This window comes from Danio aesculapii, chromosome 3 (assembly GCF_903798145.1).
Source record: "Danio aesculapii chromosome 3, fDanAes4.1, whole genome shotgun sequence".
NCBI lineage: Eukaryota > Metazoa > Chordata > Actinopteri > Cypriniformes > Danionidae > Danio > Danio aesculapii.
In genome coordinates, this window is record NC_079437.1 from 16,494,118 (window position 1) to 16,515,465 (window position 21,348).

The following is a 21,348-nucleotide window of genomic DNA, read 5'->3' on the forward strand; positions in this document are numbered from 1 at the left end:
ATGTATGTTTACTGTATGACTCCGCTTGCACCGTACAGCAGCTTTATCAGTCTTTGTTGTTTCTGGCAAGTCCAGTGCTGCGCATAGAGAGAAGATCTGTGAAGCTGAGAGACATGAAAGCACCGCTTATCTTCACTGCCAGATTCATGCTGCTTGTGTTGTCATAAACAGTTATGTCTCACTCACTTATAGTGTGTGAATGTGTGAGTGTGTGTGTGTGTGTGTGTGTGTGTGTGCGCGTGCGTGCGTGTGTGTGTGTGTGTGTGTGTGTGTGTGTGTGTGTGTGTGTGTGTGTGTGTCAGCTTCTGAGCGACACTTGATCAGTTTCAGGCTGTTTTTCTAGATTTTTGATGGCTGTATATTCATTTTTGCCGTAACAGTTTTGTCAGTGCTGCCTGCGCAGGAGTGTTTATTGATTTATTGAAATATTGATATTAAATAAATGTATTTTATTAAATATCGAAAATTAAGTGAAAAGAGTAGATTCTAGTTAGTTAAATTATGTATAAATTAGTTATTATACGTGTTATAATAATAGCAATAATTTAAGGATATTTTGCTGAATTTGTGTTGTTGTGCTGAAACCTTCACAGGTTTAGGCATGTCATGGGTAGGCACATACGGAATCTGCGCACACAGAAATCGACAGATTGCCACAGATTTATTTTCTTGTGTAAATGTGTGTACATTTATATTTATTTAGTTTTTTAATTAATTTCAATGATAATATTGACTAGTATGTAAGTGTTGATTTATTTACAATACAGTTTATAAAGTAATATTTTCTGTCTTTTAGTAGGTATATTATAGGAAAGACTTGCTTTGTTTACCAAATAAGTGGATCTAGATGGATTTGCATTATAAACATTAAATAAAAGTTAAAAAGATAATATTTTTTATTTCATATACTAAGTTTTTAGTTACGAAACTTCCAAAATTATTCTGCATAAATCCACAGATATTTTACAACAGTCTCCGCAGAAATAGCAAAAAATGTCCGCAGATTCTGTCTGGCCCTAGTCATGGGTAATCAATCATGAAATTTAACCTGCCAGTAGGTGGTGACAAGTAGTACTAATTAGTGATTCATATAAATGTTTATTTAAAGGTGCTATATAGACGTTTTCGACTCTTCTAAAGCATGAAAATGCCCTAGTGTGTTTGCAGATATTTAAGAAATCATGAAAAGTGTTGTAAACATAATTGTTTATCTGAAAAACAATGCAAAAGTCAGTTATTCTCCCTTCATTCTGTGTATTTGTTCTCTATAACCCACCCACTGCCAGTCTGCCCAATTATATTTTGCACCCCATCTTTCCCTGGTAGAAAAGTTTCATTTAAGTCATGAAGGCTGCCTCAATGTATGCAGACGTGGCCGAAAATGTAAGCTCCAGAGATCAGTAGCAGCCTTCAAAATGAGACGCAGATTATAAATTCATGACACATTGCATAAACACAAACAGTTCAAATATTACAAACGTAAAAACGAAGACTGAAAAACACAGAGAGATTTGTTTGGCACCGTGTCTGAGTCAACTCGATCCTGTCAGAGGTGCACCCAGTTCTGTGAGTTTATCAACTCCTCTAGAAACTATACCTGGATGACGGACACTTTCAGCGGTGCTTCTGACTGAGCTGAGCCCAGTTTGATGAACTGTTGTCCGGTGTCGGCAAGAGGATTTCCCCTTGGGAAACAGGCGCTACATCATAATCACAGTTATACTAGGGCAGGAACAAGTATACTATATAGAAATTTCCTGTTGACATCATTTGTTTAGCCATGAAAATGAATCTATATATTTTTCACATGCTGTGGAAAGAACTATTGAATAGGGACGTCATTTGCAGATCTGCTGTTCAGATTTCACTGCTGGTCTGTGCTTTTTTAGCCCAGATACATTCTGCGTGAGGAAACCCAGCAGTGTTTGCTCAGTTAGACGTCTGAAAGTCTATCAATCACTCATTAGTTTCCCACTGATCGTGGTTCAGCGTACAACAATCTCATCTCTCTGTCTTTCAGTTTCTCTGTTCACTTGTCTGTTGGTTGTTTTATCTGACTCTCTCCATTCCGTCATTCTGTCTCCTTTATTACATTATTCTGTTTGAATAACTCCAGTCAACTTCATGTTTGATTAACATGGTCTAGTTAAGAAGAAATTAAAGTGTGTGTGTGTGTGTGTGCGCGTGCGTGCGTGCGTGCGTGCGTGCGTGCGTGCACACCCTGTTCCTCTAAATGTCTGGGGTAGCTGGTTAATTAAATACTTGGTCAATTAATAGCTTTTTGGCGTGGTTATCGGAAAATCGTCTGCTCACCGAGGCAGGTGTATTTCATGAATTTTCAAAACTGTAAATTAAAAACATGCTGTATTACATGTGACAAATAGTGCAGATATAAAATGTCAAGTTTAATTTAATGCTACATGTTGTTTATTTGTGATTATTTGTTAAATTTACTAGCATATTTTAAGAGGCAAACAGATGTAATGTAAAAAAACAAATATTTTCAAAGATTATTACAATGTAAAATAACTTTTGAGCACTCGATTTTGAATTTTTCAAACTATATTCCTATAATTTATTTCTATTTATTTCCTAGAATCTATTTCTTTGATTTTTAAACATTTTCAAATCATTACTTCAGTCTTCGTTGTCACATGATCCTTCAGAAATAATAATATGCAGATTTTTAAATGTATTATTATTATTAATAGTGAAAAAACTTGTTCTAAATCATATGTTTTGGAAAAACATCAACTTTTTTGATGAATAAAATGTAAAAAATAAAATAAAATCAAAAATAAATTTTCGTAATAACATAAATGTATTTACTTTTGTCGTCATTTTAAAAAATGAAAGTGAGGCTGCGGTGGGAAGAAACCCGGAAGTATAGGATCAGCACTGTAAACATTGCAACAACATGCTGTGGACTACAAACCTCCAGCTGTTGCCACGATTTGAAAACTCAGATGTGGTGTAAATATCACTTATATTATATCACTAATATCATTTAAATAAGTTTTATTTAAACAATTTAAAGCATATTAGGCATCAAACAAAATCGCAATCTTTTTAAGAGTAATACGCTTAAATGTCCTCCTAGGCTTCTGTTCATGGCAGCAGGTAAACACCGTGGGGACACTTCCTTTCTTCAGCCTATGTAACCCAGTGAACGATAAAACAATGCAGTCCTCTGTAGCACACCCTTGTGTTGTCAGTAATAGTGTTGTCCCAGTACTGAAATGTTAAAAACGTCAATATCCCACTAACATTTAAGCGCTGATGAGCGCGTTCTTAAACACTGCTGATTTGTCATCGTATTCACCAGTGCTCAACAGAAATGACTGTGATTGGCCATGAAGGTCAGCAGTTCATCTCTCTTCACAGAGTACAAACACAAACACAGGGACACTGGAGCATTTTAAAGCCGCGAAGATCAGCGGATCGCTCGTCTGTGTTTGCACTCTGTAAACATCGGTGAAGTGTAGTGAACTAATGACCTTCACAGCCAATCACAGTCATTTCTGTTGAGCACTGGTGAATACTATGGCAAATTAGCAGTGTTTAAGAACACGCTCAACAGCGCTTAAATGTTAGCAGGAAATTGATGTTTTTTTCACATTCTGTACTGAAATTCATTATCGTGACAAGTCTAATATAGTGAAAGAATCAGTTAATTAACTTGAGTTTGATAAATGGCATCTAAAGCGTGTGTTTGGGAAAGAAAACGTTAGCTAACTAGTGCCATTTCCCTTAACTGAGCTAAAAAATGAGGTCTGATATCCTTTTTTTTTTTCACTTTCCATTCAGAACGGACCTTCAGGTCACTCGGAAAGTGGTGAAATGATAAGTTTGTGTCACTTTCTCTTCGCTGATAAGATATAAAGGCAGATGCACAACGTTCCTGTGTGACTCCAGGCAATACTTCTGGGTTTCTTCCCACCACAGCCTGGAATTCGCTTTTAAAATGATGGTTGCGTGAACAATTGCGTGACAATTATTTTCTTCTTTGGATCAGGACATTTAGTAATATTTGTTTAATTCTGATTACGTTTCAAATCTTGGCCATTTTATGCAAACATACTCCAAATGGGTGTATTTATATTTATTAAATTTGAAAGAAATATCATCAGAATGACACAGAAATTACATTTCACTCAAACTCAAAAATGAGAAGATGTCAAAAAATGAGAAACTGAGGACTCTTATTTTTTTCCTTAGCTTTGTGTCTGTGCATGTGTGCGTGTGTGTGTTTAGCGTCCTCCTTCTGATCTGTTGAGAGCAGACAGTGTTGTCCCCGTCCCGGATGAGGGTCATCTCATCTGCTAAGCACTTAAGAGGATTGGAGCGGGTTGATTACTCCCTCTGGGCCCACAGACTCATTTCTGCGCTGATATTAGCCTCCGATTCCCTTGATGAACTGACTGTCAGCTTTGCATCGCAACTTAAAAAAAACTTTAACCAACTGCCAATCCATTCGCTGTTTTAAATGACAGTTCTGTGGTTTTAAATAGCGCTTGTGTGGTTTTCAAAAATCAAATCAGTTTTTAAAGCGTGCAATAAGGGCTCACAGCTCAGCGTGTCAACAGCTTACGATCGGTTTAATTACATGCTGAATTATTTCCAAATATTTCAGCTGAAATCTGTATTACGGCTCTAGAACATTGCTGGAGTTTAGAAATGCTTGTGTTTTTAGCTTAATGTTTGTGTAATGTAATGTGTGTATTTATATAGCGCATTTATCATACACCATACACCTAAATCATTCACAATCGTGACGGGGATCTCTCCACACCACCACCAGTGTGCAGCATCCACTTGGATGATGCAACAGCAGCCACAGGACAACGGCGCCAGTGTGTGCACCACACACCAGCTATAGGTGTGTATATACAGCCAATTCAGTGGATGGAGATGATTGGGGATGATGCCGAGAGGGAATTTGGCCAGGACACTGGGGTTACACCCCTAAACAGTGCCACAGTGTTACAGTGCCATGGGATTTTTAATGACCACAGAGAGTCAGGACCTCGGTTTATCATCTCATTCGAAAGACGGCATCCACTTACAGTATAATGTTCCCTTGGCTATGCTGGGGCATTAAGACTGACACAGACCATAGGTTAAGCGTCCCCTGCTGGCCTCACTAACACCACTTCCAACAGCAAACTAGTTTTCCCCATAAGGTCTCCCATCCAGGTACAGACCAGGCTCAGCCCTGCTTGGCTTCCGTGAGTAACCGGTCTTGGGCTGCAGGGTGATATGGCTGTGTGAAATCAAAATGTAGTGTTTATTTTGCTAGCGCACATTGTTATTCCTGTGAAGAATTAATTGGTGCAAGTTAATCCACTGAAACAAAACGTTTGTTTTGGTAATCTTCAACCAAAGTCTTATCATTTGCTTCTGTGTTTTGGAGTGGCGGTCCTTCTCTGATGATGTCAGTTTGACGGCTTCAGCCACAATAATCTTAACCACGCCCCTATTACCATTAATTTCCTATGAGGGAATGATGTGCAAAAACAAACCCCTGCCCCCTACTCAATATTCCATTTCAATTCGAAGTGCATCAACATACTGAAATAAGTCTCATCAACTTCCCGTTAGAGCAGACTTTAAAGGCACAGTATGTAGTTTTTACCACTAGAGGGCACATATTCAAAACAAACAAAGGCATAGATGATGTGGAATCATGGGAGTTGTGGTCTTCATTCCATCCTATTGGATTCCTGCAGGAATCATGTTTATTTTTGAGCTAAAGCTGAGGTTTGCAACCTTCTTCGTACCACTGACCAGTGTTCGTACTAATATTTTTTTTCGCATACTGGGAGTAGGGAGGGGGTAGAGCTTGTATTTTGGTTGATAGGTGTACATCTATATCACAAATGCATTAGGGCTGACATTGCGATATTTTGTTTTGCTGCGATATATATTGTGATATGAATATAATTTCACTAGATGATTTGAATAGCTGTTTTTTGGAAAGATTTCATTAATTTAGATCGATTTAAATGATCAAGACTTTTTCTTTTCAGTGCATCTGCATTAATTGTAATAAATTACAAACAAAAATAGATAAGCAGTGCTTTATAGTTTTCTGGGGAGTCTAACAGTATTCAAGTACAGAAATTGAACAATCAAACGTAAAATTACCTCGTCATCATTGTATAAATAATTTAAAATTAATAATTTTATATCTTTTTTTAATAAATAAATATCTTTATTATCATTATAATTTAATCTTGCGATGTGACTTTTGCAGATACACACATTGCTATATCGATGCTCAAATTATATATTGTTCAGCCCTAAAATGCATGCAACAACTTAGTACTGTACATCTCAGCATAACAGAGAAAGACAGTTTCCCACTCATGCTGTAGTAACTGGATACCGCGTTGTAAATATGTTGTATATGGATATTGGTGGGGCGAGGTAGTGGCTCAGTAGGTTGTGATGTCGCCTAACAGCAAGAAGGTCACTGGTTCGAGCCTCAGCTGGGTCAGTTGGCGTTTCTGTGTGGAGTTTGCATGTTCTCCCTGTGTTCGCATGGGTTTCCTCCGGGTGCTCTGGTTTCCCCCACAGTCCAAACTCATGTGGTATAGGTGAATTGGGTAGGCTAAATTGTCGGTAGTGTATGAGTGTGAATGAGTGTGTATGGATGTTTCCCAGAGATGGGTTGCAGCTGGAAGGGCATCCGCTGCGTAAAACATGTGCTGGATAAGTTGGCGGTTCATTCCGCTGTGGCGACTCTGGATTAATAAAGGGACCAAGCCGACAAGAAAATGAATGAATGGATGGATATTGGTTCTTAAAGGGGTAACTCACAACAAGTGTTGTTTTTGGCGGCCTGATTTATTTTCAGTTTTAGTCTAGTCTTTATGAGTCTTTGTGTTTCATTTCTATTCGTTTTATATGTCACGTTCATACTCTTTTTAAGTTTAGTCAGGTTTTAGTCTTAATTTAGCCAGAATCATTCCTGACTAGTTTTAGTCGATGAAAACTGACATTTTAGTCACCGAAAAGTTTCGCTTTAGTCTGTTTTCTTTTCTACCTGATTGTAATAAAAGTTTCTCCAAGTGTCGCTTCATTTTCTCCCATTGAGCTTTCTTGGCGTGTGTCTGTTTGTTGTCGTCTTCTAAGTAATCCCTAAATAATTCTAAATAAAATCAAATCATATATAATGAGTGCGGTTAGAGGAAGTGACGTCGCCTGCATCTGCACAGTGCGAGCTTATTGAATATATAAATATTATTGTATATATATAAATAATAGTAATGTTACTAAACAAAACAAAATAACGTTATAACATTTAATCTCATCTCGTTTTAGTCAACGAAAATGAACAGCCATTAGTCACACTTTATTTTGATGGTCTGTTTGTTGAATTTAAGTTACATTGCATCTACATGCCGACTAATTCTCATTAGATTATAAGCAGACTGTTAGGCTGGGGTTAGGGTTAGTGTAAGCTGACATGTATTTGCAAAGTTTGTTATAGTCAGTTAAATGTCTGTTGAAGGAGCAGTATCTACAGATATGAAGCAGACAGTCTACTAATACTCAAATGGACCATCAAAATAAAGTGTTACCCAGACATTGTAGCATAGTTTTTGTTTTGTAAACCACATTTAGTCTCGTTTTTATTCATCAACAATATTGCATTATAAATTTAGTTATAGTCATCGTGACCAACATTTTTGTCACATCTCCTCATTTTCATCACGTGATAAAGATTCGTTGACGAAGATAGTTAGTCATTGTTTTTGTTGACGAAAGCAACACTACTCACAAAGTGGGATCTCATTCACTCAATAATTTTCCTTCAGCTTGGTTCCTTATGGATCAGGGGTTGCCGAATGAACTGCCAACTGTTCCTGCATATGTTCCAGCCACAACCCAGTACTGGGAAACACCAATAACCTCTAACATTCATGCACACATTTATACACTACGGCCAATTTAGTTCATCCAATTCACCTATAGTGCATGTCTTTGGACTGTGGAGAAGACTGGAGCACTTGGAGGAAATCCACGCCAACATACAACATATAAACTCCACACAGAAATGCCAACTGGCCCAGCCATGACTCGAACCAGCAACCTTCTTGCTGTGAGGCAACAGTGCTAACCACTGAGCCACCGTGCCGCCACCAAGTGGGATCTTATATAGAGTAATTTAGCATTCTTGCTGCCTGGTAAAACTCTTTCAAAACCCGATCCTGGGTCTTATTATCATGGTAGTATGAAGCAGAATAATGCTGAAAGCCATTGAAACAAAACGGGATGAAGCAATTGCTGATGAGTGACAATCGTATAAATGACAGAGCTTTTTCATGCCACTGTCCACCTCTGCCAGATGCTTATTTTTCTGGATTTGAACATTCTTCAAACCTTTTGTGATAATGTGAGTAAATAATTCAGCAAAATAAATAATACTGTACAGTGGTTTTGGATATTTAAAATAAAAAATAAAAGTGTGTAAGGGGTGTCGTGTTGAAATAATAGTAATATACTAGCCAACATGCATGTTTAAATACATGACAGTGCCAATCACTATCTCTCGCTCACACACTACTTTGATCAATAGTGTAATTATAAAGTGTGTTCAGTCTGACACCTGCAATTGTAATTCAGACCCTCTGCTGGGCGTTCACTCTTATCATCCTTACACAGACTGTCTATTGTGTGTGTGTGTGTGTGTGTGTGTGTGTGTGTGTGTGTGTGTGTGTGTGTGTGTGTGTGTGTGTGTGTGTGTGTGTGTGTGTGTGCGCGTGTGCGTGTGTGCGTGTGTGCGTGCGTGCGTGCGTGCGTGCTTGCGTGTGTGATTGTGCGTGGTTCATTGCGCTGTGGCGACCCCTGATAGATAAGGGACAAAGGAAAATGAATGAATGAATGAATTTTTCAAATTTTTTTATTTGTTAATTGAACATCAAACAATATTAATACTTGATATTTATTGTTTGGACATCAAAACTATGAATAACACAAACTGAAGTATGGGAATTATGTTGTGACTGAAACAAAAATGTATAGCCTCTAGTTTTAGCATTAATAACATTTGGGGTGTTTTTAAAATCTTTTGCATATCTGGCATGTATATATGTTTGCAGATCATAAAACAAATAATTTTTAATTATATATATATATATATATATATATATATATATATATATATATATATATATATATATATATATATATATATATATATATATATATATATATATATATATAATTGAAGTCAGAAATATTAGCCCCCTTTGATTTTTTTTTTTTTCTTTTTTAAATGTTTCCCAAATTATGTTCAACAGAGCAATGAAGTTTTCACAGTATGTCTAATCATATTTTTTCTTCTGGAGAAAGTCTTATTTGTTTTATTTTGTATTTATATATATAAAACACATGTTTTTAATTAATTTAAAAAAAATTTAAATGTGCTTTAAAAAATTGTGCATTCATATTCAATGAATATAATAGATTTTATATCAATTTCAAAATGTCAAATGAGAGGAATGCATTCAAATTTGGATGGCAATTTTACCAGAGTTAAAACTTTATTCGGAGTTTAAATTTCATTTTAAATAAATAAATTTAAGCTTGACATTTATAATAAATGTTATTTAGTGTGAATGCCATTTCTACATACATTCAGTCCTATTGTTGCTTTGGTGCTCACATATCTCTAAAGACTAAACATAGATTAAACATGCACAATATCATCACGTTTGCAATTTACACAGAGATTCTAATGTTATCATCTTCAATAATGTGCACATTGTGACATGTTTACAAAAGTTCATTTTTTTGGACCCCAAAAAAATGCAGATGTGTTGGTAATGAATCGCCAAAATAGAGGGAACTTTCCATTTTTATATTTTTTAAAGAGTTCCAAGTAAACATATTACCCCCCCCCCCCCCCCCCCCCCATAAAAAAATACATTGTTGTTGTAAGCAAATTCCGAAGTTGACACATAAAACAGAAATCTGCTCAACATCAGTTCAGTGAGAATAGTGGCGTCTTGTGAAGCTTCATATAGTTTTGCAGATCTTTCACTCTCTATGTTTCTACCTGTCGTTCTTTAGAATCAGGCGGAGGCTCATTATAAAGGCCATAAACATGCTCGCAAGCTGAAGGCATTGGAGGCTCAGAAGAACAAACAGCAGAGACGACAACAGGACAACTCGCACCACAAACGAGAGCGAGACCGCGAGCGAGAGAAGGACAGAGAGAGAGACAGAGAGAGCGATAGAGAGAGAGTGAAGGCCAGCGCTCCAGATCCACCACCGGCCCTGCTGGATGACACCGCCGTCGAGGGAAGTAAGTGGACTTTTTTTTTTAATTTGCAAACTGTACAAAAACTGCCTTGATGCATGATTAAAATGTATACAGGCAACATTAAATGCATTTGATTTCTGTAATTTTCTCTAATAATCTTGGAAAGTATGCAAGCAACCCAGGCTCATTAGAGATATGTGCTCAGGGCTACATTTTAGAGAACCGAGAAATATATACCCTGGACTTCTTGCACATTTTGTTTTCAGAAATCCACTAGAGGGAGCTGTGTACATCTTTGAGAACCTCAAATATGTTACTGGAGCGAGTTTACTCATACATGCCATTTCTCATAAATCCACCAGAGGCCGCTGTGTACATTTTTGCGAATATTAACGTCCGTCTCGTGGGCATACAAGTCAGGCATCCATATCAGTTGGCTTTTTGTCGTGAAAGCTTGATATCGATACCCACACACCCCTTCCCTAAACTGAGAGTATTTTCAAAAGCAAACTAGAAGAGAAAAGCCATTAGAAAATTGTGTGCTTCTACCATGACGTGACACTGTATTTTGGGCTTTCGTTTTACCTGGTTTCATGAACTAGACATTTGCCATACTCAAAGCCCCGGTATGCTCAGTTCTGCCTTCCAAGTCTGGCAGCATTCACAGTGAGCTACCAAGCAGACTAGTAGCATTTATTTTACACACAAAATGCAGGCATAAATTTATATATATATATATATATATATATATATATATATATATATATATATATATATATATATATATATATATATATATATATATATATATATCCAGAAGAACATATTTCTTGGTTCTCAAAAATGTATCCCAAGGCACATTTTCATAAATATAAGCCTGAGTTGAAAATATGAGTGAAACACTATATATTAAATTAAACAGTATTATGATGTTATTATATTGCAATATTATACAACAATATAGTAAAATATAATGTTTTTGTTGTCTACATTTATGGGGAAATGGTAAAACATTGTTATTAGTATTAAGGCTGATGTATACTTCTGCGTAGAGTAATCGACAGACTCATGGCACTTGCCCTGCATTTATAGTTCTGCGCTCTGTTTGTGTTTCTCTGCAATAACACTTCCGAAACGCTAGCTGGCAGTAGGTTTTTATGTTCCTCTGTGTCACGTTTCTTTGCTCTTCAAGGTATTTTGTTTTTTTCTGAATGCTACAAGTAGCTAAAACTCACTCATTCAGAGGCAGGGACTGGCGAATGAGCAGCAACTTTAATCATAAGGTAAACACAAAACAAAAGTCTCCATCTGAAGCTCCTTCACAGGACTCGACACTTGTAAACACTATAGATATATATAATTTAATGATGTACTAATGTTTGTTGGATTGTCTGCAATGAAATACAAGTCAAAGTAAATTTGGAAATCACTAATCACTCAGGGCTTTTGATTTGGGGTTGTAGATATAAATGGAATCTCTTCTTCTCACCAAGCGTTTATTTTAACATAATGTAAAATGTTATTATAATATAAATGAGCAGTTATGTCTTTGAATATATATTTAAATGTTGATTATTCCCTAAACATTCAGCATTACTCCAGTCTTTAATGTCACACAATACTTCAGAAGGTGTTCCTTAATATTTTCAGGACACTGGTGTTTTTTTTTTATTTATTTATTTATTTCAAATTGATGAATAAAAGTGAACAATAAAAGGCAGTTATTTGAAATTTAAAAAGAATTAAAGATAGCATTATTTTGAATCAGTTTAATGGTTTGCTTTTAATGACTGCAGAAGGCTTTTTTTATTAAATTAACTAAAGGTGTTTTCTCACCTGCCTTATTTAGTTCAGTTGAATCGCACTAGAGTTAGTTTTCCCTCTTGGTGCGGTTCATTTGAACTGGTGTGGTTACAGCAATCGTACTTAAGTGCCACCAAAAGCGGACCAAAAAAGCATACCAAGACCTCCTTGAAGAGGTGGTCTCGGTACGCTTTCAAACGAACCCTGAAGCAGTTTGTTTATGGTGAGAATATAATCCGAACTAAAACAGACCAATCCATAAAAAGTACTGCGCCTTTTTGGACTAATCCAGCTGCCATAGTCTGATACGCTGTCCATTATGAGATGTAGAAGAAAAATATTTATTGACAGTGCTTTACCAACAATTTTAAACAGAGAGAGAGAGCGAGAGAGAGAAAAACATTACCTGATGGATCACTGGTAATATTTCTGGAAGATGACCATGTCGCAGTTTAGCTAAATAAATTCACGTTTCCTCCTGAATCCACTTGCGATGCACCTTAGCCGTTTGCAATGCATTAAAAGATTGTTTTCCAGCTGCAGTCACGCTTTATTCTCGAATTGTATAGTTTGTCTAAAGTGATGTATACAAACTATATAGTATACTATGACCAGGGAAACAATCAGCCAGTGCAGTCGTCTCTTCATAGTAAAAAGTGACATTTTGTGTCTCTGGTTTGCTTTGCTTGCTTTCATCGTCATTTTCCCGCTTGTTAATTCTGACCAATCAAAAAGCAGTGTAGGAAATACATTCTATAACATCTGGCCAATGAGTGATGTGGATTTTTGTCACATGAATGTATATTGGGGTTCAGACCAAAGCAATCAGTGTGGTGTGAAAAGGAGACAAAACAGGCAGAAAAAAAATGCTACAGTGTATCATTTGTTGCCCTTGGTCCAGATTAAATGAACCGAACCACAGATGTGAAAGCACCCTAACTTAAACAGATATTCAGCAAAGAGTCACCAGAAAAAATTTGAATTTTATCACTTATTAATATTAAAAATCTTATCCAATTTAAGTATTCAGTTCTTTGATGTTTTAATTGTATATTTATTTATGAAATGGTTGTGCCATTAAAATAACCTTTTTCGCTGATATGGCATTAAATAAAAATAGATCATCATAATAGTTTACTAAAGAATTGTTAGGCAAAAAATGTAGGGGATGTGTTTCCACCAAGCATGGAGTCAAAGTTAGCATTTTCAAAGGCCCAAAAATATTGATATCATAAAAATGTATGATCAGATTTCATTTTTAGTGGAAAGTGGTTATGTAAACGACACTTTATCTTCCGGAAAATGATATATATTTTTATTACAATCTTCTTTTTAAAAGAATCATTCATTTAGCTGACTTGTAGCTCCATCACTGCACTGAATATCCTCCACGCTCTTTATGATCATGTGGATTTGAGAGGATTTCTCATTTCTGACTGGAGGACTTGACTTTGCTTTTGTCCCGGGGAAGTGCTGTGACACAGAGAGCAGAACAACAAGCTGACAGACAACTTAAAAGCAGCCCCTCTCCAATAATCTCTACCTTTTCATCCCTCTTAAACTCTTCTTTTCTTCTCCTCGGCCACCGAATCTACAGAATATGATTTGAAAAGCAAACCGAGTACGAATGAAGTGAGAGACTCAATACAGTCAAACCGTGAGTGTGTTAAAAAAGCAAATGAAAGTGGATGCAGAGGGCAAAAAGATACACGGAGCTCATCAAATCCCGTTTTAATATTCGGCCCCATTCACGGCGACACAACAGCGAGAGGAGCGCACAATCAGAGGAGAAGAAAAGGAGAGATTAGATAAGAGAGAACAGAGAGAGCGAGAGACAGTTTAAAAGAGCTACAGAGATGGAGAACCAGGAGATTAGCCAGTGCTATTTTTTTTTGTCTTGAAGCTTTTGTGTTTGGATTAGAGCACATGCCAATGCTCTTCATACTATACACGTGCAGAAATATACACTCAGAAAATGTGGACTTGCTTTGTCAGGACGTTTAATCAGCATTAAAAGAAGATATTTAGGTTCACGTGACCTCAATTTAAAATTCATTTTAAAGCTGTAGTTATGCTTAAAAGTTATTTGTGCATTGAAAGATTCTTGAGGTAGTGCTGGAACAGAAAGCAGAGGTCACAAGATGCTTTTTTCTTCTCTTTTTTTTAAATTGGACTGATGTTAATGTGATTCTGCATGTTAAAACTCTATATGCCCCTTTTTGTTTTGTTTTTTTAAGTTGGGCCGTGTTAATGCGATTCTGCCAATTAAAACTATATATGTATTTTTAACATTAGCATGATAGTTCTACCATACTGTATTGTTATAGCTTGCTAAAGGCTTCTACAGTGTTAGCATACTGCATTTTTGATTTTATATAGACTTCTATCTGTCTTCTGCCCCCTGGTGCATTATTTATGTTATACAGGAAGCAGAAAGACAAGTGTATTTATATTAATATAAATACTAATATACTATATATAATAATATAATATATAGTACTAATATACTATATATTAATGACATAATAGCAAGAAAAACGTACAATCTGCAATTATCTGCAATGTTTCATAAGAAATACTTTATAATTTTTTATTTAACTTTATACTTTATAAGAAAAAAATGTCCAAATTAAATGAAAACTATAAATGTGTAAATTTGTAAACATTTTAATTATAGATATATATAGGGATGTAAACAATAACAATGTTCCTAACGTATATCCTGTTATACATTTTTAATTTAAGACTCCAAAAAGAGACACATATTAAGAAATAATATGAAAGCTGTTTTAATGTCAAGTTAGTTATAAGGCCAGTGTGGTGTTCATTGGCCAATGACATCACCACATTGAAATGGTATTTATATATATATATATATATATATATATATATATATATATATATATATATATATATATATATATTATATATATATATATATATATATATATATATATATATATATATATACATACATACATACATACATACAAAAATGTAACAATGAAAACATAAAATAACAGTCATCATTGTTTAATTTATTCATACAATAATATGAAAATAATAAAATGTATCCGGAAGGTATTCATAGTGCTTCACTATTTATACATTTTTTATGTCACAGCCTTATTCCAAAATGGATTAAATTCATTTATTTCCTCAACATTCTACACACAATACCCCATAATGACAATGTGAAAAAAGATTTTTTTGAAATTGTTGCTAATTTATTATAAATAAAAAAGCTGAAAATCACATGCACACACACTGCGATATCGATGCTCAAACGATATATTGCGCAGCCCTAGTTTTAAGTTTATCCTAGGTGTTGTTAACCAATGTGAAGCCATAATGAAATTTAGATTAAAAGTACTTTTAAATCTGATATAAAACCATAAGTCAATTCAAAGATCCAAAGACTTCTGGGATATATTCATTTTTTGATAGATGTAGCTTTGGGTTTTTCAGCTATATACCACTTTTTGACTGCTTTCATGACAATACACACTGACAAACCGCAGAAAACCAGACACAAACGTGCATTAGTCAGTCACAATGTGATATTTTGCTCTCTGATGGGCTAACGCTCTCATTTAACAGATAACACACGTCTCACACACACAAGAGCTAATCACTCAATGGATTTTGAAATGCTCTTATGCAAACGCACACACACACACACACACACACATGCACAAATTGAGCTGATTGTCTGATGAAATTAGCATTGCTCCGTCATTAAGCCCGCAGCAGCATTAACCAATCACAACTCCACTAGCACGTCAGCTGTTATTACCAGCTAGAGTCGCTGGAGATGGAAATGCAGGGGTGGGAGGGGGATCTGGAAATTTCTAGAAGAACAAGTTCATTTTATGAGCGCTATTGAAACGTTTTGAGTGCTCTCGCTGTCGGGTCTCACGCATAATTTTCATCGTGTGCATGTGTTTTACATTCTCTGAATATTTAAAATATAGAAAATGTAGACATGCTGTTCTCTCATGTTCCTTACATGCACGTCTGTTTCACTACGATTGAGCTGAATGTCAAAAATAGAAAGATTTAAGACAATTTTATTTTTGTTTACCTCTCAATTGTGATATTCTGGGCTTTTTGGTAGTTTTTCTTTCCGTATATTGGAAAGAAAACATCAAAAATAAACCTTCAAATGTTGTATATATACAGTTGCAGTCAGAATTATTAGTCCTCCTGAATTATTAGCCCCCCTGTAAATTTTTTCCCCCAATTTCTGTTAAGATAGATATTTTTCAAGACACTAGTATTCAGCTTAAAGTCACATTTCACATTTACAGTATACAGTACAGTATTCCTATGCGATGTTATGCAATAAAATATTTGTGTATACTATGTATATTAGATTCGTCAGTTCTAAAGACCAAACTGGACCTAAATAATTAACTTCTTTAAGATCACTTTGCAGTACACCAAATTAATGTTATGGAAAAATATGAAATATAATTTTAATAAAGAGGGAAAACTCATTAAATTACATTAATACATTAAATTTTTTTTTTTGCAACGCCTCATTTAAATGTAAATTATATAATCTTATTCTTATGAATATACTGGTTTAATAAAACCGCATTGTTTAAATGCACCAAAATATATTGCCTATATTCACTGAGAATTGGATCAAAATATTGATTTTCAAAAGGGGTGTACTCATTTTTTCTCTTTCTTTCTTTCTTTCTTTCTTTCTTTCTTTCTTTCTTTCTTTCTTTCCTGGTCTGTTCAAAATTATGTTCAGAATTTTGGATTGATTAAAGGAGATTGCAATATCTCTAAGGGCCGTATCTTACACCAGGCGCGATAAGGTGTAAGACGGGTATGCTGCGATTTGTTGCTATTTTGAGACCAGCGCAACTGTAATTTTCACGTTTTGCGTCATGTTGTTTAAATAGCAAATCCATTTGTGCCACTTTGTGGACTCATGGGTGTGCTGGTCTCAAAAGGAGGTGTGTTAAGGCGCATTGTTGGCATGTTGCTATTTTGAGGAACTGAAATAGACTGCGCCATTGATCAACTGAAAGCTGGTCTAAAGTCCAGCGCAGAGCACGTTTGTTGTGCGCCTATTCAGGTCCAAATGTGTACACATTGCTTAATACACACAGTATGTACAGCAATACACAAATATCTTTACATATAAAGAAAAATTTTAAGATTAAAATATATTTTTTTTTAATTATTTTCTACATAAATATTAAAACCACTGCCTCCATGCTTTCTTCATCTCAGCGGCCTTTTTCAGTTTAATCTTGCCAATTTGCTTTTGTATAATGTTATTATTATTAGCAGTATTATTTATTATATGCATATTTATTTTTCTTTTAATAAAAACAAGTTTAGGTTTGTCCACCTGTCGAGTTTTAGAGACGTATGCATGACTATATGGGGCATAAGAATAGTGTTATATCCAATGTGTTTGTCAGTTTTTTTTATATCATATTTTTCAACTGAATTTAGGAATAGTTTTGAAACAAATCTTTGCACTTAACAAACGAAATTAAATATGTAGGCTAATAGATGTCTTCAGTGGAGTACAACACTGTCTTCTCATCCACGGAAGTAAAGGAGGAAAAGTAAAGAGAAAGTAAAGAGGCCGAATGGAGGAGCCTTGTTCTTTATTCTGGCTGCAGATGGTTTGTTTAACTGTTTTCTTGCTAGTGAAGCATTCAGTTTTTCCACTTACAAAGTCTGTCATGTAAATAGCAAATGCTCCATGGCACGACGCAATTGACTCTTAATGGGAATGTGAGATGAGACTCTGATTGGTTTAATGCATGTTCTGCTCAGAACACACCCATAACTCATTAGGAGAATAAGCACAACCCTGTTAGACCTACATGCTTCTACCAACCAAAAAAACCCTCCCCCAAAAAAAACTAACAGAATCTTATTAAATATTAGTGCCCTTTAATCTGTATGTTTCCACCCACAGCGCACCATGCATCCGTTCACCATTTCTGTTCACATGTTGTTGGATGTACCAACAAACATAGACGAATGTCAATGGTTTGCAACATTTTTATGTGTGTGTTCAACAGGAGAAATTTGATAAACAGATTGATTGAGTTTTTAATCCAAGTGCCTTTGGATTTATTGATGAACTATCCTTTAAATGTAAGCAATCAATAGGGAAGTATACTGATAACCATTAATTATTTTTTAACCCTATCCACCAACAGTCTTGCTTCAAAAACAGACTCACATTAGTCTTTAAACATCAGTTATATGAGCCCACTAAAAGTCTCTCTCCCACACACACTCCATAGGGAGACGGTCACCAAGTGTTACCCAAGGCAATTCTCTCCATTTCATTAACTTTCGCACATTTTTCAGGTGTGAAGGCAAACCACCCACACACACGTGCTCACACACAACCTTTTCATTTTCATTTCGTGCTCCATTTTCCTCTATTCCCCCTCAGGAGCCCCTTTTTTAAGGCAATTGGTATGATCTCAATCTCAATGAGGCACTGAAGGATCAGTCTACGTGATTCCCCAGAGGGGGAGGATTTCACCACATCTTTGCACACACAAAAACGCAACAGAGTGTGTGAAGGAACAGCTTTATGGGCCGCTTCTCCCACACGTATACCTGTTTTCACATGTTTAATCCCTGTGTTAAATTACTCAGCAAAACTGAGGCATCAGGACTCCTGCGGTGTTTGTAAAGGTCATTGCTGTGCTTTTGAATGGGTCATAAATTCACCAACACCTCCTATGTGTTGTGTATATAGAGATGCCATCGGAAGCATCAAAACAACAGCATTTGTTTATAATATTTATCATGATCACTATTTTTTTTCTTCCACTACTGAATTAATATTCACTAAAAAACTGTTGATTTGACTTTATTGTGTTTGATTTAATACATTTTCTGTATTATTTAGAGAGTCATGTGATCAGAGTGTTTAAATAAACTCCAGACGCACATGAACATTATTGCAAGTGTTGCCGAAATACGTAGTGATGTTACAGACATTAAAACAGACTAGATTGATTATCTGAAAATGATGTAACATTTACTCGGTCTCATGTCGTTTTTTTTTTATATGCTGCGCAAAAGAAGATATTTTGTAGTATGTTGATAATGAAACAATTGACAGTAGACAATAACTTCCGTATTAGCCTAACCCAGCAGGCACACAACATCATAAGACGTTAATATAAGATTAGATTTAGGTCATGACGTCAGGTGACTGAAATTCAATCTCTAGTTTGCGTCTAATGATGTGTTTAGACCAGAGACAGAATGCACAAATAAATCTCGATATAAATAGACGTGTGAACATTTTCAGTTTACTCGCTTCATTCGCGCATCAAATTTGCTTCATTTGTGTGTCAAATTCGCTTCATTCGCGCATCTAATTCACTTCATTTTAGACGCGGATTCATATCATTGGCAGGGCTTCTGTCTACCTAGTGACTCAAGCTTCGTTGCTAAATGGATTACATAAATTTCATTGAGGGACTAGCTGTGTTATGTGCTTTAGGAAGGCTGAAAAACAGCGTGTATTCATCCATTCAGAGGTGCACCAGGCTCTGTGAGTTCATCAACTCCTCCAGAAACTATATATGGATGATGGAGGCTTTCAGCTGTGCTTCAGACTGAGCCAAGCCCAGTTTGATGACCGGTGTCGGCATAAGGAATTCCCCTTAGGACACCAATAACAGGAACTACGTCATAATCATTCCCCTACAAGAGCAAGCTCATGATTGGTTAACGCGTGAATGTCCGGTGAAGTTTAGGTTTTCCAACTTGAGCGATTCATGAGAATTGCGCAATATGCGTGTTATGTAAGTGCATCAAATGCACAAAACGATCAACTCGCAGCGCTTCATTCGCACAAGATGTGCCACAGGATGTCTATTCGCATCTTTGCATTGACTTAACATGTGAATAATTCGCGCTTGGCACTTCATCGGCATCTGGTGTGAATGCAGCATTAGGACAACATTAATTTGACGTCCAATAATGACATTAAATAACGTTGATATTTGGTTGATTTAGTTTGTGTTGAAAAGCAACCAAAATTCAACATCAAGCCAACGTCCTAATCTAACGTCATATTGAGGTCAAATACTGTCATTTATTTGTCAGATATGGCAACCAAAATACAACATCTGATAGACGTAATTGTGGTAACTTCCACACTACGTTAAGCTGTAACATCATTAGGTGTTGATATTTGCTGGATTTTAGGTTGGACATTGAACATTGACATCGGCCAGACATTGCGTTCTGACATCAACCCGATTTTCATTTCCAAATAAAATGCAACGTGCCCACTACATCTGACTTCATCCTGTACCTGCTGGGAAAATACTATTGAATTCAGCAGTTAAATCGTTCAATTGTTTGGTTACTTAGAAGAATGTAATTTCATGTTCATCAGAAGAAAAAAAAACAAGCAAAATTTAATTTAGAATACATTTTTTTTAGATTAACTGTCCCTTTTAAGATGGACATTTATTTCTTTAAAAATATGTCAAATTAGAAGTATCTGTTTCTGTCCTACCAAAATAATAAACCATATTTCTTTAAATATGTACACGTTTACACCTCTTATTTTAGTGCTTTTAATAGCGATTTATGCTGTCAGTAAGCAAACACACAACAACACACTACGATCAATATAAACATTGGTTCTTGTTTCAGCCCTGTGTTTAATATAGTCTGCGCCAGAATTTCTTTTACCTACCTTATTCATGGTTTTTCAGGATGAAAGCATGTCATATCCTGGCTAATTGGCTATTTACATTTTCAGTGGAAGCTTTTATCTGAAGTGCTCTACGTTATATTCAGTGTTGACTTTTTTTATGCATTCCCTTAACATTGCCAGATCAATATAAGTTATTGCAATTCTGCCATACTCTAAAATAACATACAATCTTTTCTATATAGATGTATATGATGGATGGATGGATGGATGGATGGATGGATGGATGATAGATAGATAGATAGACAGACAGACAGACAGACAGACAGACAGACAGACAGACAGACAGACAGACAGACAGACAGACAGACAGACAGACAGACAGACAGATAGATAGATAGATAGATAGATAGATAGATAGATAGATAGATAGATAGATAGTAATAACTATTATGAAATAGTTATTCCCATTTGTCAACTGTATTATGGTTGCTTTTAGTCAAATAATAACCAAAATAATCTGTAGAGGGCTTCAAAAGGTTCTGTGTCCTCACCATTGAAACTGTGAAAGCACCTCATTGCGCTTCTCACT

The 21,348-nt window shown here is 35.7% G+C and overlaps 1 protein-coding gene across 4 annotated transcripts in view; it reads left to right on the plus strand.

Annotated features, from left to right (window-relative positions):
• The window catches only part of znf385c (zinc finger protein 385C), a 201,773-nt gene that overhangs the window by 160,788 nt on the left and 19,637 nt on the right, over positions 1–21,348 (plus strand). For all 4 annotated transcript variants that reach the window (XM_056453257.1, XM_056453258.1, XM_056453259.1 and 1 more), the window contains one exon: positions 10,081–10,315. In XM_056453257.1, coding sequence (XP_056309232.1) covers positions 10,081–10,315 — 235 coding nt within the window. The remainder of the gene's footprint in view (positions 1–10,080; positions 10,316–21,348) is intronic.